General features: G+C 39.9%; 1 protein-coding gene across 1 annotated transcript in view; it reads left to right on the forward strand.

Moving 5' to 3' along the window:
• cep135 (centrosomal protein 135) overlaps positions 1-25,089 on the forward strand; it is a 106,905-nt gene that overhangs the window by 43,807 nt on the left and 38,009 nt on the right. Inside the window, exons 8-15 of the mRNA XM_078217396.1 lie at positions 1,262-1,477; positions 5,985-6,050; positions 9,547-9,697; positions 11,268-11,491; positions 13,436-13,591; positions 16,722-16,865; positions 17,835-17,912; positions 23,361-23,512. Coding sequence (XP_078073522.1) covers positions 1,262-1,477; positions 5,985-6,050; positions 9,547-9,697; positions 11,268-11,491; positions 13,436-13,591; positions 16,722-16,865; positions 17,835-17,912; positions 23,361-23,512 — 1,187 coding nt within the window. The remainder of the gene's footprint in view (positions 1-1,261; positions 1,478-5,984; positions 6,051-9,546; positions 9,698-11,267; positions 11,492-13,435; positions 13,592-16,721; positions 16,866-17,834; positions 17,913-23,360; positions 23,513-25,089) is intronic.

Consider the following 25,089-nt stretch of genomic DNA (forward strand, 5'->3'; position numbering starts at 1 on the left):
TGCGCTATACAAAGCATACCATACATAGAGAAGGAAAGGAGAGGGTGCAGAATGTAGTATTACAGTCATAGCTGGGGTATAGAGAAAGATCAACTTAATGCAAGGTAGGTCCATTCAAAAGTCTGATGGCAGCAGAAAGAAGCTGTTCTTCAGTTGGTTGGTACATGTCCTCAGACTTTTGTATCTTTTTCCCGACGGAAGATGGTGGAAGAGAGAATGTTCAGAGTGTGTGTGGTCCCTAATTATTCTGGCTGCTTTTGATGCTGGTGATGGTTTTGTCCCTGTCCGCCACCTCTATCTAACCAGGCTTGATTCTTAACGACACTAGAGATGCTCCTGCAGCTGATGGAGAAGGCCTTGCCCTGACCCCCTCTAGGACGATATAAAGGCCAGGGGCAACACTCATCTCTGGTGCTAAAGATTCAGCCACAGTTAGTCAAGAGATGATTGCAACCTCACTCTAAGCAGTGCATCCCATGTTAAATTGTTCTGTCGGTGGGCTAGAAACTCCCAACGCAATCAACATGGAAGCCCATCAGTTAAATGGGAGAAATGCCATCACACCAATGATGTTATAAGGACAATCTGCCTTATTCTCCCTCACAGTTTAATTGATTTAAATGTCTTCACTTATGACTAGAAGAAAATGGTGCTAGTGTGTGATGTGAAGTGAACAAAGGAGGGTGCGTGTGTTTGGACAGAAAAAGACAGGAGTTGCAGTGTGCCTTTGTGATTGTACAATTAAGGTTGTGGTGGAGGGGAATAGTTGAAAATGGTGGGAATTGGTGAGAGGTGTGTTGAAATATTTTAGTTGTGACTTCAAAGTTACACAATTTTAAAAACATATAGTAAATTAATTGCTAGTTTAGTGTGACTCGCGTAGAAGAGTAATCAAATATAAAACTTAAAATGTAGGTTTTCCTCTGAACAGATACCGTAAAAGCCCATCTGAAGTACGGATACATACAAGGATTATTTGTTTTAGGTTTAAGGATCGAATTTGCAAGACATATTTTAATTAGTTGGAATAGAAATTAATTGGTTTCCAAATATTTTAGTGGCTTTATCACAAGTCAAAAACCTGTATAGTAAGCAGCATTTCATACTGTAGAAGCTACACAACTTTGGAAATAATGAACTTTGTGGTATAGTAATTTTGATCAATAACCTTTTAATAATTTAAACTTGCATTCATGTTTTGATATGACATGCTATATTAGTCACACTCAGGATTATTTTCCCTCTCAAACAATAATTACAGGTGGAATATCTTCAGCGAACTAACTGCGATCTGGAGAAGCAGTTAAAGGAGCTTCTGGAGAAAAAAAGTGATGCAACCAATGAGGTTGCAAATCTGAGCACCAAAAATGAGCACTTGTGCAATGAATTGAATGAGATTGACCATTTAGCACAGCAGTTGGAGAGGGACAAAGAAATTGCACTCGAAATTGCCGATAAAGAAATTCAAGAAGCAAAGGTACTAAAATATTGCATTTTTGCTTAGAAGTTCAGAAATAATGCTCTTAATATTTTTGTTATATCCAGTAACACCAGAGTTGCACAAGTTTCTGACTAGCTAGGCACTTAAATTTATTTTTGTTTCTGTCTAAGATGGCGAGTTGTTTTGTTTTGTAGTGATGAACTATTGATGTGAATCAAATATATTTTCTGGTTAAAAAGCATATTTTTGGTTCAATAAAACACAAACTGTCAATGGATGCATTTTATTTAGTTATTCCAAAATATGTACTTTTTGTATTGGAACTGAACCATGCTGTGGTTAGTCCACACTTTAAGTACTGTGTCCATTTCAGGTCACTGAGGCGCAAGGGAGATATTCAAGTGTTGGAGTCAGTACGGAAGAGAGCCATAATGCTTGATTGCTTCTCTAATAATCTGAATTATGAGGAATGACCCAGAGAAAATTAGGTTTTTCAGTCTGAAAAGATGCTTTCGGCTAAGATCAAGTGTAGTCTGCTGATGCTGCACTTGGTCGTGGCCATTGGGTTGCATTTAAGCTTCTTTTTCATATGAAGCAATTTTTAAAAGCAGCATCTCGGCCTTTTGGCTAAGATGCAAATGAGATCAAGCCTTGGGGGTGGAGACGTCTGCCTACTCCAATCAGCTTGGCTCATGTAGATCAAGCCCAAGGGTAAAGGGTCGCATACCCTGTCTTGTCAGCTTGGATCGGAAATGTCTCAACTTGTTGAGACTCTGAATTGGACTTGATTTGATTGAATTGGAAAAGTACAAAAAAAAAGATGCCTGAGAGGTGATCTTACAGATATCTATAATAAAAGGAATGAGAAAAGTAAACCTGGAAAACTTTAGATTAAAAGGATAGTATATGAGGTCACAGCAAATTCAGAACTGATTTCAGAAAGTTCTTCAACAATCAATCAACAGGTTCCAGATAGGCTGATGAACACTCTCTAGGAATGATTTTAAGAAGGTGGGGTGCATTCTAGGCCCTTTCGAGATGGATAAACCAAGAGCATGACCATGATTATCATATTCTGCAAACACTCCTCCTTATTCTTTCATGGCATGTGAGTACTGCTGGCTAGGCTAGCATTTGCTGCACATCCCAAATTGCTTGAGAAATTTGTGGCAAACTGCTTTCTTGAACCGTTGCAGATCATCTGGGTTAGGTAAAGATGTGACAACATCAGACTGAAGGTAGGAGAAATGGCAGAGGATGATCCATTGAACCTAGAGGCTGCTGTAATGGATAGTGATAACAAGGAGAAATCCCATTGTGGTTTTAGGAAAGAGGGAAATGGTGCGGAAAATGGAACAGCATGGTCGAGGACCCTGTCAACCTCAGCAAAGGGGAGTCCTCAGTTGATGAAACGGTAGACATTTTGGAAGGTTTGACAGTGTAAGCAAAACTGGAATGTGGAATACAGTCCTGCAGGAAGCAGAGTGGGAGCTATCTGTAGCAATGGAGATAAAATTTTGAGAAAAGGAAGGAAGTGAGTTGGAGGTGGACCACATGAATGTGACGGTTTTGGTACAAAATATGCAGTTATTTCTCCATAATAGGTGTTAAGAGAGTTTGGGTAAAGAGATCAGCAGGCAAGAGGATAAATGGCGTTTGGGGCAGGACAGGTGCACACAGTTCAGAGAATTGGTTGTTTGTGAGAATTAAAGTTGGATTAGCAATACGCTGTCCATTACGATTATTTTTCATCTGTGTATTACACTACAATGTTATTTATGTAACCAATCTCTAATTGTTAATTCTCAAAACAAAATCTATATGTATATTCATCATTTGCAGAAAGGGTCACAAGGATTTATTATTTACTTTCCAGAATGAAAGCAAGAGGCAGTCTAGAGAAATAGAAGAACTTCAAGAGCAGTTAGCTAAATTCAGGGTTGTAAGTCAGATTTCTCTATTATAAGAGTTTAAAAATATCAAAAGCTATTTAAATAATGTTTAATTATGACTAATCCCACAAATTCATTCTGTCTACTCTCTAGTATGAAGCAAGAAAATGAAACTATCATGTTTGTTTAGTGAGAAAGTTATAATATTGTCTAGTTTAGTTGACGCACAGGTCCTCTTGCAACTAAAATTGCTTGAGGAAGAAAGGCCCAGCTAAACCCCCACCAGATTACCCACCTACTTAACCCTCCTGCCAACATTGTCCACCTGCCCACTTCATCCTCAGCCACTTACCCACCTCATCCACTCATCCATCTATCCGGTCATTCACATCCATTTATTAAAAGACTTGAGACCTTTAAAAATGTGCTCAAATACAGAAGTTACTGTCATAAAAAAGGAGGTTTCTTCGTGCCCCATTCTCCCCTCCACACCCTAGTCCAAACTCTTTGAGGCTTATAGGACCTAGCCTCCTTTCATTCAATGGTTGTAATCATCCAACACAGGCCTAGCCTTTGCTAGCTGCTGCTTTGTGAACTACATAAAAGTGAAATATAAGTTTAAAAAGTCCATCATGTGTGCCCCTTCCCACCCAGGTCTCTATCTGTGCATTGCGTTCAAATACTAATCATCGCTGCTACCTTGAACACAGACTGACTTGATTCTTAGTTTCTCACTCCACTTTTAACCAAGACCTGTAGAACACAGACATCCGGTTCCTTATTGAACAGCATTCTTTGATTAAAAAGGTACCTTGGTAACCACTAGTCACAACTGTAATACTGATTGGTCTATTATCATGTCAATCCTTTTTATATTTTTGAAAACGCTGATGGACCCAAGTTGAACAACCCTGTTCAACAAGGTACATTTGCGCAAACAAACCTCCCCAGATCCAACTCCTAAGCCCTCAACTTTTATTTTTGTTTCAGTACTTGCAGATATTGAGTCCCTTTGCTCAGACAGCATTAGCCTGCTCAAGAAACCCATTCTGGACTCTGCGCTTCCCAGCTACTACCCCCTCTATCTCCTGTTCAATTGTTTCTTTGCCTATAGCGCATGAACGCTCCAATGAAAGGCACTATGTTTTGTGCTCGCATCCTAGTGCATTATCCTCCTACATGTTGTTTCGCCATCTCTGGTCCAGAGGACACCTCTAAGATTACTCTAATGGTTCCACTCCTTTTTAAGTCAACGCAGCCAGTGCATCTCTAGCAATGTCTCCTCCTTCCACTAAATCATAGTGACCTTCAGAGTACTCCAAATTTCCCATTGAAAAACCTTTGTTTTCTATTTGTAATGCTAATCGCACCCAACTTGACCTCTCCATTATTTATTTGCCTGTCTGACATCAAGTAACAGTTAAAATTCCTGCAATTGAACATTGGTGGGGCAAAAGCCAATAAGTTCTGCTGCCATCAAAAACAAAGCACCTTTGAAGCCGAGAGCATTCCCTGAGGGTGCAAGTCCATTTTGAATTAGACGTTGCATGATTTTAATGTCCTGCTCAATCTAGAACTGCGCTTCAAGCTCTGTATCCTGTCTGTCACTGCGATTATTTTGTGATGTGGAGATGCCGGCGTTGGACTGGGGTAAACACAGTAAGAAGTCTCACAACACCAGGTTAAAGTCCAACAGGTTTATTTGGTAGCAAAATCCACTAGCTTTCGGAGCGCTGCTCCTTCATCAGGTGAGTGGGAGTTCTGTTCACAAACAGGGCATATAAAGACACAAACTCAATTTACAAAATAATGGTTGGAATGCGAATTTTTATAGGTAATCAAGTCTTAAAGGTACAGACAATGTGAGTGGAGAGAGCGTTAAGCACAGGTTAAAGAGATGTGTATTGTCTCCAGACAGGACAGTTAGTGAGATTTTGCAAGCCCAGGCAAGTCGTGGGGGTTACAGATAGTGTGACATGAACCCAAGATCCCAGTTGAGGCCGTCCTCATGTGTGCAGAACTTGGCTATCAGTCTCTGCTCAGCGACTCTGCGTTGTTGTGTGTCGGTGAAGGCCGCCTTGGAGAACGCTTAGCCGAAGATCATGTCAGGGGATTTCCTAACTCTGGCCTTTCCTTGTTCTCATTGCCACTGACATCCTTATTTGAAAACTTGCTGCTGTTAGATTCAACTTCTAAAAGCCTTCCTGGACACCTCCACCCTTTACAAACACCTTCTAAAACTCAGTCAGTTATATCCTTTCCTGTTCATCCATTACTCCCAATGGCCTCCATTATCTCCTTGTCACTTAATGCATCAAATCCAGAATCTTCATCTTAGTTTATAAACTCTTCCCTAACTCAGCCGCACACCCACCCTGAAACCCCCACCCTCACCTTTGCAACCAAGTCCCAAGTTCTTGGCCCAAGGTCTTTGGGCCGACAATTTTGGTTTCCCCTCCCTTTGCTTCACCTCTGGTGGCAGAATCCTCGCATTATTAGCATCTTCTTAAACTCAGTAATTTGGTTTGGAGTCTGGGTAATAGATATTTGCTTGTTTGACACCTGACTGGCAGAAAAACGGTATGGAATTGCCCAATTTTCCAAGGAGCAAGTCAACGCAGAAATGAAGCAATCTGCCTTTATTCTTGCAGGATGAAATCCAGAAGCAGCATAAAGAATTGGAAGGATTTGAAGAAACAATCGCTAGACTGACCAAAGTAAGTCACTCCCTTTATATTGTAAATCCATGTAATTTGGGGGATGAGGAAAACCCTACATTCTATATTTGAGAATCACTAAAAGAAGACATTTGTTGAAGTACTTCGTCTTGCATTCCTCACGGCAATCAACAATGAATTGTTGTTTTTCCTGAATTGGTATTCTTGTGATTGTCCTGATGAGCGTAAGACAAAAAACTTAGAATGTTTTTTTTTCACTCTAATTTTGTACTACCAAACAAACACTATGTTTGTTCAGTGTTCTGAATATACAATTCAAATTGGTTGAATATTGTACTTACATACACAGGAAGGATTCATTGAAGGTGCTCCAACATTGGATATGCTAATAACAAATCCCTTTAATATATCATTAATGAAAAAGGAATATGATTTGGCAGTAAAGGGCTTATAGTACTGCTGTACACCCTTTGTCCATTTTTAAAAGTCTCTTGTTAGTTTGCTTCTTTCCAATTCCCAGAACTATTTCTGTTTCTACCAATTCCCCATCGACAGGAGCAAGGGTACTAAGCTCTAACACTTCTTTAAGCTCACTTGCATGAAGTCCATCCATATTTTGAATCTGTCTTCCTGTTAATTTCCTCAGGTTATCATGACTGAGCTGCAAATATTAATCTTGTAATACCTATTCCACTATCCCACCACCAAAACTTGCCCTCAGTGCTGGATAGGTTGCCTAGAGTTGTCACTGAGATTGTGGAAAGGAAAAAGTGTTTCCTAGGCTAGTCAGTTGCTCATGGCATTGCACTTAAGAATTAAAGGGCAGGGGATAATTAACCGCAATAGACAGATGAAATTCAGTCTCCTTTTTAAAGTCAGGAAAGGGGAGTTAAGGCCACAATCAGATCAGCCATGATCCTTTTTAATGGTGGAGCAGCCTCGATGGACCGATTGGCCTCCTCTTGTTCCTGTCTCCTCTTCTCCCCTAATCGTTTGCTCTCTATTTCCTTTTTTAACCTGATTTCTGCAAGTGTCCATAAGAGATGATTAAAAAAAAACTTGCTTCTGTGCCTCTTGACTTTTTATTGCTGATTTTTGTCTCACCTTTTGTGCTATAAATCTCTATGTTCATATTTAAAATGGGATCTTGCCATTATAAACCCATTAGTATTTGCAGAATCTGCCTTGGGATCTAACAGTTCTTTCAAAATACTGACAACTTTTTTTTCAGCTGCCCTTTTTCCTCAGTAAAACAAATTCAGGGGATTTTCACAGTAACTTCATTGCAGTGTTGATGTAAGCCTACTTATGACACTAATAAATAAACTTTAAACTTAAATTCCTAATGACCAAAGTGAGGTTAGAAATAAAAGGTTAAAAAATTAAATATTTCACAGTAACATCAAATTTATTGACTAAATTTTTTTGTGTTTTTAATTACTTCATTAAATTTTCATTTTAAAGGCTTAAGCTTTCTTAAAAGTTTGGGCTAGTTCAATTTTAAAGCCAACTAGTTATCTGACCTGATAGCACCTATGTGACAGTGAGAGCCTGGGATCGAAGAGAGTGTCAGGCAGCAAAGTCGTTTCTTTATTTGTGCAGAGAAGTAGTTTCTTTTTCATTTTTATTTTACTTATTAGTTGGGGGCAGGGGTGGCAGGTGGTGGGAAGACTAGTTGGAATTTGAAAGCAATCAAAACCTCTGAGGGGACCAGTGTAGGAGGGTTTGAGGACATAGGAAACAGGTTTAAAGTGTGGGCCACCTATTTATCACTGTATAGTGTGCAACTATTGAACCAGATCTCTACGAATTTTATGATAGCACATAAGGGAGTGGTGGTGGCATAGTGTATTGTCACTGGACTCGTAATCCAGAGACCCAGAGAATGCTCTACTGACACCCACCTGTCAAGACCCCTCAGGATCTTGTATGTTTCAATCAAGTCACTTCTTACTTATCTAAACTTCAGCAGATACAAGCCTAGCCTGCCCAGTTTAGATTGAGTGAGACAGTCAAAAAGTGAGCTACATCACGTAGCTTATGAATCTAATTTCCCCATGTTTGTGTTAGAAAAATTATTAAAGATTGGTATAATATTTCTCCTCCACTGTAATTTTTTAAAATTCATTTATGGGATGTAGGTATCACTGGCTGGACCAGCATTTATTGCCTATGCCTAATTGCTCTTGAATTGAGTGGCTTACTAGGCCATTTCAGAGGGCAATTAAGAGTCAACCACATTGCTGTGGGTCTGGAGTCAGATGTAGGCCAGGCTGGATAAGAATGGCAGATTTTCTTCTCTAAAGGAAATCAGTGAACCAGATGGGTTTTTTAGCACAATCGACAATGGTTTCATGGTTATCATCTAAACCTGAAAAACTCCCTTCTGTACCATCACTCCCACCACTTGTGATTTGCCTAACCTTTTCCTTAACTGATCCAGCACAATGTATTGGGAGCAAACCTGTGATTACTACCTTTTTTTTAAAACATCTAATTCCTCAAGCACCCTTTCCAAGTCCTCCATCCTACTCATCTTTATGTCAGTGGTTCCATTGTGAATCATGGCTTCAGGCTACTTACAGTTTTTTTTTCCACAATCATGTTAACCCTCTCCTTTTCATCTTGACTCAATCCTTTCATATTGTCACACTTATTGCCATCTATAAAGCAGAACTGTAATAATGTCACCAGCAGATGCTACTTAAGCCAAATATAAAAGAATGCTTGTCATAACTCTTTGTGCTTATTTTTTTTTTTAACATGATTTAATGATAAGGCACTATTTAAAGCAGCATTTCAATCTCAGTGGCTCTACTGACATTTACGAACTATTCAAGGTCTGCTCAGGCAATTTACAAGGCACTCAGCTACTTGAGTGAATTGGTTCCCTGTAACTTGCTGTCAGCCAACTCTTAACCTACATTTGTTGCAAGGGTGTGAATCATTTCATTGTTTGTTGATGTTCTCCTCACTGAAGGAAACAAGTGCACTTGTGGCATATTCAATACTTGAGCCACAATTATTCACGGTTTTGAAAAGTAGCCAAAACCTCAGTCACCAATCACATTGATGATGTCTTGTTGACGGTGTACATGGGTTTTCCCTACCTGCACTAGCAAATGATTAGTCAACTCAGGCAATCTCTGCCTTTAAAGGTGTTTAAGGCCCAATTTTTTATGGTTCGTAAGAGCTGAAAGTGGCACTCGTGGGTCATGGGTGGGGCTAGGTTATGGCTTCAGCACCACTAACCCAGCATATCAATGTAACAAGCTTTCTTTAAAGAAATGACATAACAAGTTTGCTGTGGCCAGTTACTGGAGTTTCCTCATCTTACGTGCTTTCTTGGGAGAGGTACTACGACAAGCTGAATGAATGTGTTTAATATAAATTTAATTTTAGGATAGTTGTCTGGCAACAGTTATGAATGCCAACAGTCTAATGAATGCCATGATGAAATGCTAGATGGTTGTTATTGATTATTGGGGAAAGTGTTGAACTCTTATTCTGAATGTGTAATTATATACTGTTCCAGGAATTGACTGCAACACATGTTGACAACACCAAGTTTCAAGAAGAATTACAGTGTAAAATGGAAGAAAATAAATCTCTCAATGATTTGTTAAATCAAGTAAAACAGGAAAAGCAGAGGCTGGTTGAACGAGTTGATAAACAAGTAGCAACAGGTAGGCACAGATCTAGCATGAAGACTGAAGTATCTTTTTTCTAATTCTGTCTGTATTCTTGTAATAGTAAACATTGGTCCAGATTTTCACCACAATGGCAAGCCTCGCCATCATGCCAAAAATCTCGAGACTGAGCAAAATATCAAAGCCCTGCCCTAAACCCAGCAGTTCCCAGCTTCTACCCTGCCTCACCTCATTGGCTGCTGAAATCCTCATCCTTGCCATTGTTACCGCTCAACTTGACCACAGTATTCCAGTGCTCTCCTGGCTGACCTCTCATGTTACTTCTCAAAATAAACCTGTGCTCATCCAAACTTCTGTCGCCTGTGTCCCAACTTGCACTAAATCCCATTCACCCATCACCCTTGTTCTCATTGAACTACATAGCCTCCTGGTTAAACTACAATTTAATTTTAAAATTCTCAGCCTTGTTTTCAAATGCCTCCATGGTTTCTCCCCTCCTTATCTCTGCAACCTATTCCAGCCCAAAAGGCCTTTGAAATCTTGGCACTTTCCAATTCTGTGTCTTGGGGATTTTAATGTTGCACAGATCAAGCTTTGGGCAATTCATGGGAAAGGTTTTGGGGTTTTATGTGAGAGGTCACGTGATGAAAGGAGGTTATGCTACCCACAAATCTACTCTGATTTAGGTACATTGACCCGAGCAAGTGCCGGAGTGTGGCGACTAGGGGAATTTCACAGTAACTTCATTGCAGTGTTAATGTAAGCCTTACTTGTGACAAATAAATAAACTTTATTTTAACACAATGCAGGATCTTTACCCAGTATTCATGTCGTGTTACATGTTGCCAACTTTCTTCCTTATTGAAAGAAGATGTCACAAGTTGTTGACATTGACCAAATAGTAGTCTCTAATATACTGAACTCCTTCACAATAATTCCTTTCCTTATAACAAGAACTGTACTCATGGAGACTGAACAATAATTTTCCTTTTGACTACAGCTTCATACAAAAGCTAGAGATGGTATCAATAGCTACCTCAAGGAAAAGGCTTGCTTACATTTGACAGTCCTTGTAGAAAATCCTCAAAAATCTCAATAGTCCCAATGTAGTTTGCAAAAAATTGAGCCTGGAGGAGCAGGCATTCTGTCTTGTACAGAAGGGCAGGGTTTGTTATGAGAGGGAATGAAAAAATGACCGCTCACTGAATATTAGTTTGTGGTCAGGAGCTAAACTGGGATCCTGGACTGGTCATGGCCCTCCCATCACCCTACCCTCAGCCATTTTTCTACATATAATCTTGTAATAGTTTTGAGGAAAGAGGTTGCAGGAGGAAAAGGTGAGATTTTATTGGAATATTTGCACCATATATGGTCACCAGTTATGTTATACTGGAGATCAGCGTGTTTGTAATGTTGGCGTTCTATGAACCTGGTATGAACATGAATGAAAAATTGTATTGAAGCTATTCAGTTATGAAATAATACATCTCTTTTGAAAAAAACTGAAGTATTCATCAGATATGCTAGCAGGCATGTAGTAGTCTTGCAGAGTTCTAAATTATTGCCTTAGTTAATCTGGCTTTTCTATGCTTTCAACAATCTTCAGAGCGAGAAATAGTGTTGGAATTGGAAAGAATGCGAAAACAGCATGGTGTTCTGAAAGGCGACTCATCGCCATCTCGTCTGGATAAATTTGTAAAGACTTTGGAGGAAGAAAGGGATTATTACAAAAGTGAAGTGGAATATTTGCAGGATATGGTACCTGGAAGAGCCAGCCCCCTCTGTTCTCCGAGACGTGGCCGGAGTCCAACACGAATCTCACCTGTGAAGGTACTGAAAACCAGAATGAACGTTGCGAACAGGGTGATGGTTTTAGTTTTCACATAACCAAAATTACTTTGTTTATTATTCCACATTTTCCAATCTTACATCTTGTACTAATGTCGTGTACTAACAAGATAAGTTTTGAAACTGCATGTAGACAGGAGGCATGTAAAAGTCCTGGGGAGTGAAAGGAAGGCAGTTAATGCTGGGAATATAGGACTGATTTTCATAGAGTCAGGGAGATTCCATGTGGAGGGATGAAAATGGTGGCTGCGACCCATTTCTCAGGGTTTCCAATTTTTAACAATGCTATTCGGGTGCAGGCTCACAACCTCAACCAGCCAATCTGGCTGGCTACATTGCTGGGATAGTTATATCCTCATCCTCCACAATCTTTATAGAGTCAGGCCAGCTTTTCAAAGAGCCTTTCTCAGCCAAGAATACATAATGAGGCTTAGCCGAGAGGCTAGGCATCCATTAGAGCACTAAAACAGCTGTATCCCCAGAAACAACATTATTTGATTGACAGCCGAGTCGGTGATTTCTTCTGTCAATTTCACATTGTTTACTTACACAAGATATGGAGATTTAAAGTGCTTTCAGTTTCTGTTATTGACACTTTAAAGGATCTGGGTAATTGGCACTTCAGTTAGGCTGTAGTTAAAAACTTTTAATGAATGAAGTTTTAAGAAGGCTTTTTTTAATGCACGCTACTGTCACTATGGGGTCATTGGTTTTATGCAAACTGTATAGTGGGTGAATGAGCTTGAAAGTGCCATAATTTGTCATGGAAGCTGTAAGGGGAATAGCTTGACATGGAGAGTATGAGAGGACATGGAGTGTGGGTGAAGGGCACAAAGTAACATGTGGGGCATGGGGAGTGTGTGGAGGGTGAGGGGACATGAGGGTTAGAGGATTCTTTTTGTAACCAGCAGGTTATAAGACCAAGACAAGTCTTTTAAATAGCAACGGGAGTGCTAATTGTTGTAGCAAAGAAACAAAGTTTTTGCCCAGAGTGAGTATGAGTGGCAGAATAGTGAACAGCTCTGTCTGAAAGCAAAATCATTGATACAAGATACAGACTGGCACTTGGTAAAAAACAAAATGGAAGACAGAATTAATAATCTGAAATTGTTCAACTTAATGCTGAGTCAAGAAGCCTGTGCAGTTCCTCAAGCTTGCATTGTGCTTCACTGGAGCATTACAGCAGGCTGAGGACAGAATGTGAGCCTGAGAGCAAAGTGGCAAAGAGCCAGAAGATCGCGACCATGCTTGCAGACTGAGGAGAGGTGTTCCGCAAAGCAGCCATCCAGACTGTGTTTGACCTTCCACCTCCCTGATGTCCTGCAGTGTTTCAGTTGTGACTTCAGCTCAACAGCTCTGATGTGAAGCTCCTCGAGCTGCAGATACTTGATGCAGATATGGTTGTCCAGGATTGCTATCCAGAAACTCCCACATGCTGCAGCTATGGCAAATCACTGCCCTGCTATGTCTGTCTAATCTGTTCGCTCATTTAATCAGTTAAAATTATTTCTGTGCATTTGTACCAAAATCATATACCAGCTTCTTAACAATGTGATGCACCCGTTTATTGATAAAATACCGAGGACATGTTTCTTCCAGTTGAACTGTTTGAAGGATGGTACTACTTGTACTTGTTATACAAAGTTATAGCGACAGAGCCAATCGGCTCATCATGTCATTTGGGTTCTTTGTTTAATTGAATAACAAATATTTGTACAGGAAAAGACCCTTGTGTTGTTTTACAGGGGCTCTGGCCTCAGAAACAAAAAGGTGAATTTTTAAAATATTGCTGCATTAGTTCATGCAGTTGATAATTGAAATGCTGTATGTTTACTGTTCATGCACTTTGTTTAAAAGTATTTTACAAATCTTACTGACAGAATATTAGTTTTAATGTATTAAAGGGAAACTATGTTTCTTCCTCAGAGTAGTAGCCTCAGCTCTGAGCTGTTGCAGGCTATCAGAGAGCGGGATGAGTTACAATCCGTGCTAGATAATTTTGAGCAGCACATGGCAGAAATCCAATCAAATGTCAAGATGGTGACAGCAGAACGAGACAAATTGCTTATGATTTATGAACAGGTATTAATCGAGTAAGAATGAATTGTGAGTTTTTCATTTGTCATACTACATAGAAAAGTATTTATTCAATGAGTGTGACCCTGTAGAGGATTTGCGGTGGACCATTTTCAAATGGATCTGCATTACAATCTCAAAAAGGTACCTGTACCTGAAGCTAGATTAAAGATACTAAGTAAATTTAGGCTTTGTGAAAAAGACACTTGATAAACTGTCCAGTATTCAAGGCTTTAAGACAAATCAAGCACCCATCTTTATACTTATAGATTTTTGGTGTTGCATATTGTGTATCTTTACTCTTGGCTCTGTAAAGGTAGGTCCTCAATAAAATAGTCTAAAGCACACGTGCTCACAGCTTCGATGTTGTGAAATTAAATTTAATGTGGATATAACAAAAAATAATGTACATTGATGCAGAAAGTACAAAACAGCAAAAAATAGATTATGCAGTCTTTATTAAATCTATATAATGCTGCATTAGTTGTTTCTGGTTTAAGAAAAAAGCCAGGTGACTGTCTTGAAGTATGTTTTGAAAGGTTATAAAGTCAAATATAGATGCCATCAATAAAACATAATCTGTGGAATACCAAGGTTCTGGATTTTTTGGACTCTACGAATATCACCATTGGAATGGTCGTGATCAGTGTTTATTTGTGCTTGGATTTTCTAATCTTGCATGAATGCAGAAGGAAAGAGAAGAGCACGATTTGTACTTGCTTTGCAGTGTGGCAGTTGGCCTTTTTCAATGGCCTCCTACATTGTAAAGATTCTGTGAATCTGAATTATTTTTGTAGCAGGTCCAGACATCAGAAACCCTTCTTATTAGGAGCTTTCCATTAGGAGGAATGGATGGTTAGACTGATAGAGTTCAATGAGAAAAGCCCCAGAGGATGCTTGAGTAGAGCACAAATGCTACGTGGACTGGTTAGACTGAATGCCCTGTTTTTGTGTTGTATATCCTTATCTGCAGGGAGAGTAGTTTGATGATTCCATAATGGCTGTCAGGTCTGTTGGAAGAAAGAGAGGCCCAAGGTTGTCTACTGGGGTAGTGGAAATAGGGAGGAACTATTTGTAACCAGGCACTGCAGGGTTCCAAAGGGAAAAAGCAGGGAAAGATGGGAAGTTAACCAATGTGTTGAATGCCACCAGATCTCACTTAGCTGGGCAATACTAGAAATTTGACCTTTTTGAATCAGCCAAGCTAAAATAAACCACATACACCTTCCAAATACACAGCAGCAAACATGCCTCACCTCTGTCACTTTTCTCATTATGCTGTGCTTTAATAACTTATTGTTGATGCTGTGCCTTTACCGACTTGCATCCTTCCCTGCATTCACCTTGCAAAAGCTTTGGTTAGAATGCAATAGCTGATGTACATTGTCATCGTACTCATTATGCTCTGCAGGTTATTGAATCAAAATAAGTTTTTCTTTATTATTTTTCATGAATTTTGACAACAATATCAAAGACAGCTGCAGCAGATTTGAAACCTGACAAATCTGTTGCATTCACCTCATCCAAATCTCTAAACCACATCCTAAAATACACCTAATCCTATAATTACTGTGCTCATTGGCTTGTGTTAACTCCCAGTGCGCCAGCACAGTATCAACTGTAGCACTCTACTTTGGATACTGCACACACACACTTTGAAGTACACAAGGTTCAAGATTAAGATGACTTTGTGGTGTTCCAGTGAGCAGTGTACAATATATTGGAGACTCGAGCGGGTAGTCTGACATCAGCTTTTTAAGGGTAGCTGGCCATCCTTAAAGTTGTTCTGGGTGGAGAGATCAAATGGCCAGCAAAGGCACAAATTAAGATAGCTTCATCCAATGAAGCATAATAAAGTGGACATTTTTGGACTCATTCTCCAGTCAAGAACAGGTCTTAAGTAACGAGATAGAGGTGGTTGAAAGTATAAAGCAATTCTGGGTCTTGAGGGAGAACTTAGTCTTCAGAAGGTGACCTGTTGCTTAATTGCACAACGATGCTTAGAATGCATCTTGGAGCGAGCGCTTCACTATCAGCTTGGTAAAGCTTCACAAGGAAGGAATAGGCAGCACTCGAATAACTGGTCCACATTTTCCAAATGCACAAGTATGCCCATTTTTCACTGTGGCATTCTATATTTCCACTATGTCAATGTGTTTGCCTTGTGTCCCATTAAAATCAGTACACAACAAACACTAAGTACACTGCCAACATATGTTCACATGTACACAGATGGTTATATAATAAAAACAGAAAATGCTGGAAATACTCAGCAGGTCTGGTAGCATCTATAGAACAAAGAACAATACAGCACAGGAACAGGCCCTTCGGCCCTCCAAGCCCGCGCCGCTCCCCGGTCCAGGATTGAATCCTGAATCCAGGATCCCCGCCCAATTTTCCAGCCTATCTACATACCAATATCCTATCCACCGAGCTGTCCCTCACAGCTACGATGCTTTGTTCATTACAACCTATTAACTCACCCCCACCCCCCCATTCCAGACCATGTGAGCGAGCGAGAAGCAGAATTAATCTTACAAGTCAATGGCCTTTCAAAAGTTGCTTCTGTGATGGTGGCTACTTGGGTTACCCGTGTGTTTAGCGTTTCTGATCCTAAAATATGTCTCATTTCCATAGCTTGCTGGAAAAGGCTGCACGTAACGAGTGGCAGCAAATGAAGATCAGAGAAGCATCATTTCATACATTCCTTTGTCCCATTACAAGGCGTGGGCCATGTTGAAGTCTCCCCTCCATGTTTGTGGCTAATATCATAGTTTGCTTGTCATTCTTTCATTTCCTCTCACACTTGTATGTGCAGCCACGTTCCAGTTTAACAGATTAGAATGTGTTGCCATGTAAGACCTCTTTTAAGGAAGCATTTCAAAATGTGTTGTATTATTTTCGATGTTCAACATTTAAATGTTTAAAATCAAGATGTTTTTAACTGGGAGTCCATTTAGACCAACAAACACAGGTATGAGAGGGAGCAGGACGAGTTAGGACAAAGACAGCTGCGTTTTGGACTCTGTGCTGGTTATGGTGCTCGCCTATAAACAAGCTTAATTTAAATTATTTGAAATCTGCTGCAAAATGTGATTTGTTTCTCCTACTTGCCTTAAATGGGAATTACTTCTAGAATCAAGATGAATTGAATAAATTAAAAAAGGAAATGCTAATCTCACCAATCTGCCAAATGCGTATAGAAGAAGAAAGAGATGAAGCTAAAGCAGATCTGAAGAGACTAGCAGCCGAGAAAGAAAATCTGAGAGAGAGAATGAAGGTATTTAATTAATCAAAACTTGAGAGTGGCGACGTGAAACAACTTTTTTTAATACTTAATGTTTTAATTATTTGAATTGTGACAATACATGATCATTTCACTTGTTTTTGAAGTGGTTAAATTGACAAACATTTATTGCCACTAGAGGGACCAATTCTCACCAGTGTGCAATGCATTTTTTTGACATGTCAGCTTTGGCTTTGTCGAATGATCATCAATTTGCCTGCTCCGCTCGATGTGTCTCTTAACATTGTTATTTTGCATTTGCAAAGGTCTCTCGTATATTTTCTCCACGTTTCATAGTTTTTAAAAAATTTCATTAAACTCCTCCACTTAAAATATCAGAAATGTTATGATTGGATCTGTTGGAAAAATAAATTTTTACTGTGGACACCACAGATCATTCTGCTCTACCATCATCTGCCCCTTACGGATACTTTTGATTGTATCTGATGCTTCAGAAGCTCTGCTGCACATTAGGAATGTGAATTCCCAATTGGCAGCTGGATTTCAGACTAAAATAGGCACTTGGTTGAAATCCAACCTAGAGTATTGAAGTGAAAATAGACCATCTTTAAAGGTGGTCTGTACCAGTTGTTGGTGGGATTGGGCCCTTCAAAAAATTTCCCCTCATTTAGTACTGACTGAAGATCTCCCTCCTGCGAGATTGTACAATGCCTAGCATGATTAACAGGAAGTGCCATATCAGTGCAGTTTTGAGGCCGAGGCATATTATTGAGGCAAAGCAGAGGAACCATCACGTGTTGTATCTACTATACATCCCTTTGATATGCTCAGAATTTGATACCAAAAATAGAAATGTTTTAAAGTGGAGGTATCTGTTAAGTAAGAATAGTTGTCAATGACTGATTACATTTCAATGAGTAACTTCTTTCTGAAACAAAGTAATTAAAAGATTGATTTCCTAGAGTGTACATAATAAGAATTTAAAATGCATTTCCTTACTAGAGCATCCTTGAAACAGCTGATATTAACGCAAAGCAGATGGAACAGAATATGTCACAGTTAGAAACTAAAACTTGCGAAGTAAGTAAAGGTATCTCAACAATCTTAATGATGGTTTTGTGGATAACCTAAATACATTTTGCAGTCTGAATACATCAACACAGAATTGATGCAGTATGGGGCCACTTAGAAAAACATCTGTTATATATAGAGTGGTGGGTGGTTGGGAATAACTGATTAAAGCTGATATAGAATGCAATATGAACTATAACAGTATAACTTAAATGATCTTTGAGATTAAATTGCAGCATTTTACTAATTGTTTTATAGAATATAGCCTCAATAATGCAAACATTTAACTGATAAGTAAAATCACAACTGGAGAAGCTATCACAGAATCATGTTACTTTTACAGTGCAGAAGGAGGCCTTTTGGCCCATCATGTCTGCACTGGCTCTCCAAATGAGCAATTACTTAGGGGCGGCATAGTGGTTAACACTGCTGCCTCACAGCGCCAGGGACCCGGGTTCGATTCCCAACTTGGGTCACTGTCTATACGGAGTTTGCATGTTCTCCCCGTGTCTACATGGGTTTCCTCCGGGTACTCCGGTTTCCTCCTACAGTCTGAAAGACGTGCTGGTTAGGTGCATTGACCCGAACAGGAGTGTGGTGACTAGGGGAATTTCACAGTAACTTCATTGCAGTGTTAATGTAAGCCTTATTTGTGACTAATAAATAAACTTTAACATTAACATTTTCCCACCTTTTCCTCATAACCCTACATATTGGTCCTTGTCACACTCTCAGGCAGTGCATTCCAGTGCTTTTTTAAATTACTAAATGGGATGTGGGCATTGCTGGCTAGGCTAGCATTTATTGCTCATCTTTAGTTGCCCTTAAGGTGGTGATGAGTTGCCGCCTTGAACTGCTGCAATCCATTTGGTGTTTGGTGCACCCATAGTGCTGTTTGGGAGGAAATTGCAACATTATGACCCAACGACCGTGAAGGAACCTCAATCACTCATTGCATGAAGATGTTTTTTGCTGATATTGCCTTTGGTCCTTTTGCCAATTACCTTAAACGTGTACTTTCTTGTTATTGATCCTTTCATGAGTTGGAACTCCACCTCCGTATCTATTCTGACCAGACCTCTCATGATTTTGGATACCTCTATCAAACTCCTCTCGGCCTTCTTTTCTCCAAGGACAATATTCCGAACTCCCTCAATCTATCTTCATAACTGAAGTTTCTCATCCCTGAATCATTCATTCTCATGAATCCTTTCTGCACTGTTTCCAATGCCTTCACATCTTTTCTGAAGTATGGCACTGAGAACTGAGCACAAAACTCCAGCTGAAGCCAAACTAGTGGTTTATACAAGTTCAACATAACATACTTGCTTTTGAACTCTTTGTCCCTATTATTAAAGTCTAGGATAATGTATGCTTTATGAACTGCAATGTCAACCTGTCCTGCCACCTTCAATGACTTATGCATGTATACACTCAGGTCCCTCTACTCCAGTACCCCCTTTAGATTTGTACCCTTTACTTTATATTTTCTCCATGTTCTTCCTATCAAAACAAATCACTTTACATTTCTCCACATTGAACTTCATCTTCCACATTTCTTTTGAGCATTTGCAATTCTCCAGTCCTCTGGAACCACTCGTAAGTTGAAGGAAAACTGACAAATTATAGCCAGTGTCTCTGCAATTTCCACACTCACTTCCCTCAGTATCCTTGGATGCCTCCCTTCTGGACCTGGTGCCTTATCAATTTTTAAATATAGCCAGCTTATGCAGTACCACTGCCTTATCAATTTTAAACCCTTCAGTGTCTGAATTACCTCCTTTCACCATGGCAAGTGTAACATCTATTTCCTTGATAAAGATGGATGCAAAATATTCATTTAATTATTCAGCTATGCCTTCTGCTCCATGTGTAGATCATCATTTTGGTCCCTAATTGGCCTTACTAGTAGTCCCTTTACCACCGTTTTGCTATTTATATGCCTGTTAGAATATTTTGGGATTTCCCACTATGCCAGTCCCCCTTTGTCATAGGACTGACAACATATTGCTGTCGGAAATTTTCCTGAACAACTCTAGGAACTCTGGCTCTATCTGCCCTTTGCACCATTACTCTCCTAGCTGTATTTGGGTAATGAAAGTCCGCTGTTATAACTACTCCATAATTTTGTATCTCTGTAATTTTTATGCCCAGTTTTTCCTCTCCATCTTTCCCACTAGTTTGTAGCCTGTAGACCATAGCGAGCAATGTGATTGCACTTTTTTTTGTTTTTTAGCCCTAGCCAAATAGATGGGGGGGGGGGGGGAGAGGTGGGAGGGAGATATTGAGTGTATTTTCCATCTGAACATTTTTTCCTAATTGAATAAGACAGAAAAGTGATATACCACTGTTGTTTTATTTCACATTTTGCAGAATCATTAATTTTATTGCTGACTTCAAAATCCATGAGCCCAGTTATATATTTGCTACTGGATTGCTTGGGACTAATTCCAAAAGGGAACGGCCTCGAGCCTTTCAGAACAGCTCTTTTGTTAAACCATGGGGTGCAACTTATCAGATCAAAAGAGCTTATTTAAAACATTAAAATGAAAGTCTTAGTCCCCAGGTGATTTATTCAAGCCTTTTTAATTTTTTCTCCTTGTGGCTCTGCATGCACATCGTCTTAGAGAGGCTGACTTATGTGGAATGGGGACTTTGGGCATGCCCTTTACAGGGAACATTGATCCTCATCATTAAGTGGTGACATATTTACATATTCTATTAACAGCGAGATGTGAGCATTGATAAACAATAGATACATTTTGGTAACATTTATATTCTCAAACCTCAGCAATTAGATGTATTTGCAAAACGTATTTTCAACAAAATGATTGGAAAATATTTTATCCCTTGTTTGAGTCCATTCCCATAGGGCAACAAGTGCAGTAAGCATCAAAAAGGACATTGAATTGATTTTGAGATATTGATGAAAAATACAAAATTCCATCTGCAGCATTGCAGAGAGATGAGAGACAGTTCATTTTAGCATTTCGCCTGAGTGCATGATGGTTGAGATTAATTAAAATTGCCTCAGCAAAACATAATGATTGCAGATGTTACTAAAAGATTTTTAAAAACAGTGAAATGATCCAAAATGTTTTTTATTCATCTGCAGTGTGCCTTAGTGCCACTAGATTAACATTTCAATTTGATTGAAGTATTTTTCTTACCTGCTTTTTTTGCTGTTGCAATAGTTTTCTTGGAGCATCAAGATGAAATGGCCACAAGACATTGCTGCTACAGGTTAAAAAATAAGTGCCATGTCAAATCAATAGGGACTTGACTTTCTCCATGACTATTGCAGTATTTGCAACTGCCAGGTACCACCAATTGGGATTGATTGGAATTTGAGGCTTGCATTACTAAATATACCACATAATTGCAAACAACTTAGTGACGATAATGAAAAGTGCTCTGTTCAGAAACAACTACTTGTATTTATATAGCATCTTTAACATAATAAAAACAATCCATGTCACTTCATAGAAGCATTAAAGTCTGACACCAAGCCAGATAAGAAGGTATAAGGCCTTGGACAAAGAGATAGGTTTTAAAGAGCATCTTGGCGGAGGGATGAGAGGCAGAGACTAAGAGACATCAGGAAGAAATTCCAGGGCTTGATAGTTGAACGCCAAAGATGGAGCAATTAAAATTTGGGATGCACAAAAGGCGAGGTTCAGAGTTCTGATATTTCAGAGAGTCTTGAGGCTGGAAAGGTAGGGAGCAGTGAGGACATAGAGGGGTTTGAAAACAAAGATGAGTATTTCAAACTCATTGTACTGTTTAACTGGGAGCCAGTATACATCAGTGAGTAAAGGGGTGATGGGTGAACAGGATGTGGTGCAAGTTAGGGTGTCTCCAGCAGAGGTTGAAGCATCAAGTTTACTAAGGGTAGAATGCGGGAGGCCAGCTGGAAATGTGTTCAAATAGTCAAGTCACGAAGTAACAAAGGGAGGTCCAAAGGTTTCACCAGCAGATGAGTTGAAGCTCGCAGTAATTCATTTGCTGATGCACCCTCTCATTTCCACATTGATGGTTTATTCACAGCAAGACCACTGCTCTCTCCTAGCACTATAATTTCTTCACCTTCCTCCCTCAAGTCCAAGGGCACAACAGATTTAGAAATCTGTTAGCAGAACTGGCTGGACCGCATTAAGCACCATTGGGCACCTCTCCTGCTAAAAGTGCTCATTGACTTATTTTGGCTCCCATTTAAACAGCACCATGATTTTATAGTTCGCATCATTGTTTTTAAGATCATCATGCAGAACAAAAAGAAACTCCAGCTTCTTTCTTCCACTACCAAATGGCTCCTTCAGTCCTTCTTCACTTTCCTTTCCAAGTACAAGAACCTCCTGAACAGCTTTGTCACTGAGCCTCCAAGTTCTCCAAGTAAATAAGGTTGAAAGAGTGCAGAGAAGGTTCACAAGGATGTTGCCGGGACTTGAGAAGCTGAGTTACAGAGAGAGATTGAATAGGTTGGGACTTTATTTCCTGGAGCATAGAAGATTGAGGGGAGATTTGATGGAGGTGTATAAGATTTTGATGGGTATAGATAGAGTGAATGCAAGCAGGCTTTTTCCGCTGAGGCGAGGGGAGAAAAAAACCAGAGGGCATGGGTTAAGGGTGAAAGGAGAAAAGTTTAAAGGGAATATTAGGGGGGGCTTCTTCACGCAGAGAGTGGTGGGAGTGTGGAATGAGCTGCCAGATAAAGTGGTAACTTGGACGGGTTCATGGATGAGAGGGGTGTGGAGGGATATGGTCCAAGTGCAGGTCAGTGGGACTAGGCATAAAATGGTTCGGCACAGACAAGAAGGGCCAAAAGGCCTGTTTCTGAGCTGTAATTTTCTATGGTTCTATGGTTCTCCATGCTCTAAACTGAAGTTAGTGTCCTTGTTCCTCTCCCCCAGCCCTTTTCATTTCTCTGCAAGTTCATCTTGTCTATAAGATCATCTACTCCTTGCTCCCATTTCTACTGCTGCTTACGATGCAAATTCCTTTTTCAATCCTGTGCTATGATTTCATTGAATTATTACAAAAGCCATATCCTGTTCACTGCAAAGATCACCTATTTCCATCTCTGCTTCAATCTTTGCCCATCAACTATTGGAATTTTCCAAGCCTTTGTCAGACTTCAATACTCTTCTGGGCAGCACCTCCCCTCCTTCTGCTTATCAAAAACTCAGTTGCTTATATCCGATCCTGCATCAGCCTTGCCCCCATTGACCCACTGTGGATCACAATGCTCCAAATTTAACAGCTCAAGAGGTATTTAATCCCTTCATAACCCTGCTTCTCTCTATCTTTGTAATTTTCTACAACTCCCTGGTCCCTGAAACTCTTTTCCTCTGGCTTCTTATGCGTCTGAACCCCCTTCTGGTGTTTTTTTTTTAACATGAAAAGAACTATATAGCTGCAGATTGTTACAGTGTATTTTCTGTTTTTATTTTTGCGCAGCTTGATAATGAATGCTTCACCCTCAGGAAGAAATTAGCAAAACAAATGGAAGATATAGCAGAACTTGAAGAAAAGACCAAGTGTCAATCACACAAGCTCTTGCAGGCCAGTGACGATGCTGCTCAGAAGAAGGCAGAGATGAATTCAATTAGGTTGGTATTATTTTTGTGATATGATATTCATATGTTGAAAAACTATGCATCATTTTAATTTGCTTTTTGTAGAGTGGGTCTGTGAGGAAACTTGACATTGACATCCTGTTCAACATGCAGATATAATGGCTCCTGCTTCATACAGTCAGTGCTGTGAATTCTTGTTTCAGTGACACTGATCAAAGGGTGTCGCAGTCAACTGCACTTTTCAGTTTACACTGTCAATCAATATTCAGGGAAGTAAATAAATGTGTTTTGGCCTGATAGTTCTTCAACTTTACATGAAAAACATAGATGCCAGTGATTTTGTTCATGATACTACTGATTAGTAGAGTTTTTAAAAATTTCTTCATGTTTAAGTGTGTTGCCTCCAAGGTCAGCGTTTCTTGGATTGTCCTCGAGTGGCCTTTATCCTACAGAATGCCATTGGTGCACCCCTGTTTCAGCATCAAACCTGCACATTGACCAAATGGCTCGGGCCCTATTTACAGGGTTGCCACCAATAAAGCTACTGTGGAACTGTAGGAATCCCAAGACATATATTGACCAGTGGCAATAGGCTTGCAATAGACCGTGGTAGAGAACCCCTGACAGATTTCTCAACTAGTATGTTGATTATTTGACTGCTCAATTTCAAAGATGAATTTGAGCACAGGATGAAGCCCAGTAAGACATGTAAGGCCAAAGGGATAGGGAAATGTTACAACCAGTTTTGAGGAAGTTTTCCAGAGACACAATGAAGGATTCCTTCACATTTACAATAGCCATACCAATAACAATGCTGTGTCCATGTGCTCATTTGATATTACTGGCCTATTCACCAATGTTCCACCTAAGAAAGCCATAGATATTTGTGCTGAAGCACTATATCATGTTGATCTGGACCCAACACCATTGCATGAATCAGTTTTCATTGAACTTTTTGGCGACTCAACAGAGTTGAGTTCAGTTTTTAATGAAGCCATGAATGCCCAGGTAGGTAGTGTTGCCATGGGATCCCTCAAGGACCAACTCTCTCAATCATCTTCATTGGCTTCCATAAGAAACATGTCTTTGATGGAATACCTCCTACCTATCTCTCACATATTTTCGATATCATAGAATCCTACAGTGCAGAAAGAGGCCATTCGGCCCATCGAGTCTGCACCAACCACAATCCCGCCCAGGTCCTAACCACATATCCCTACATACATCCCTCTAACCTATGCATCCCGGGACACTAAGGGGCAATTTAGAATGGCCAATCAACCTAGCCCTCACATCTTTGGACTGTGGGAGGAAACCGGAGCACCCGGAGAAAACCCACGCAGACATGGGGAGAATGTGCAAACTCCACACAGACAGCGACCCGAGCCGGGATTTGAACCCAGGTCCCTGGAGCTGTGAAGCAGCAGTGCTAACCACTGTGCTACCGTGCCGCCCCAAAATATGTGGATGTGGATGATACGTTCACTAAATTTAATTCCACAGCTAATAATTTCTTTACATGTCTCAATGGACTGCATCCTGCGCTCAAATAACTGACTCAAAGACAATATTTACTAAAATTGCAAAAGGATCATTTTATCTATGAGCAG

Source organism: Mustelus asterias, chromosome 1 (assembly GCF_964213995.1).
Source record: "Mustelus asterias chromosome 1, sMusAst1.hap1.1, whole genome shotgun sequence".
NCBI lineage: Eukaryota > Metazoa > Chordata > Chondrichthyes > Carcharhiniformes > Triakidae > Mustelus > Mustelus asterias.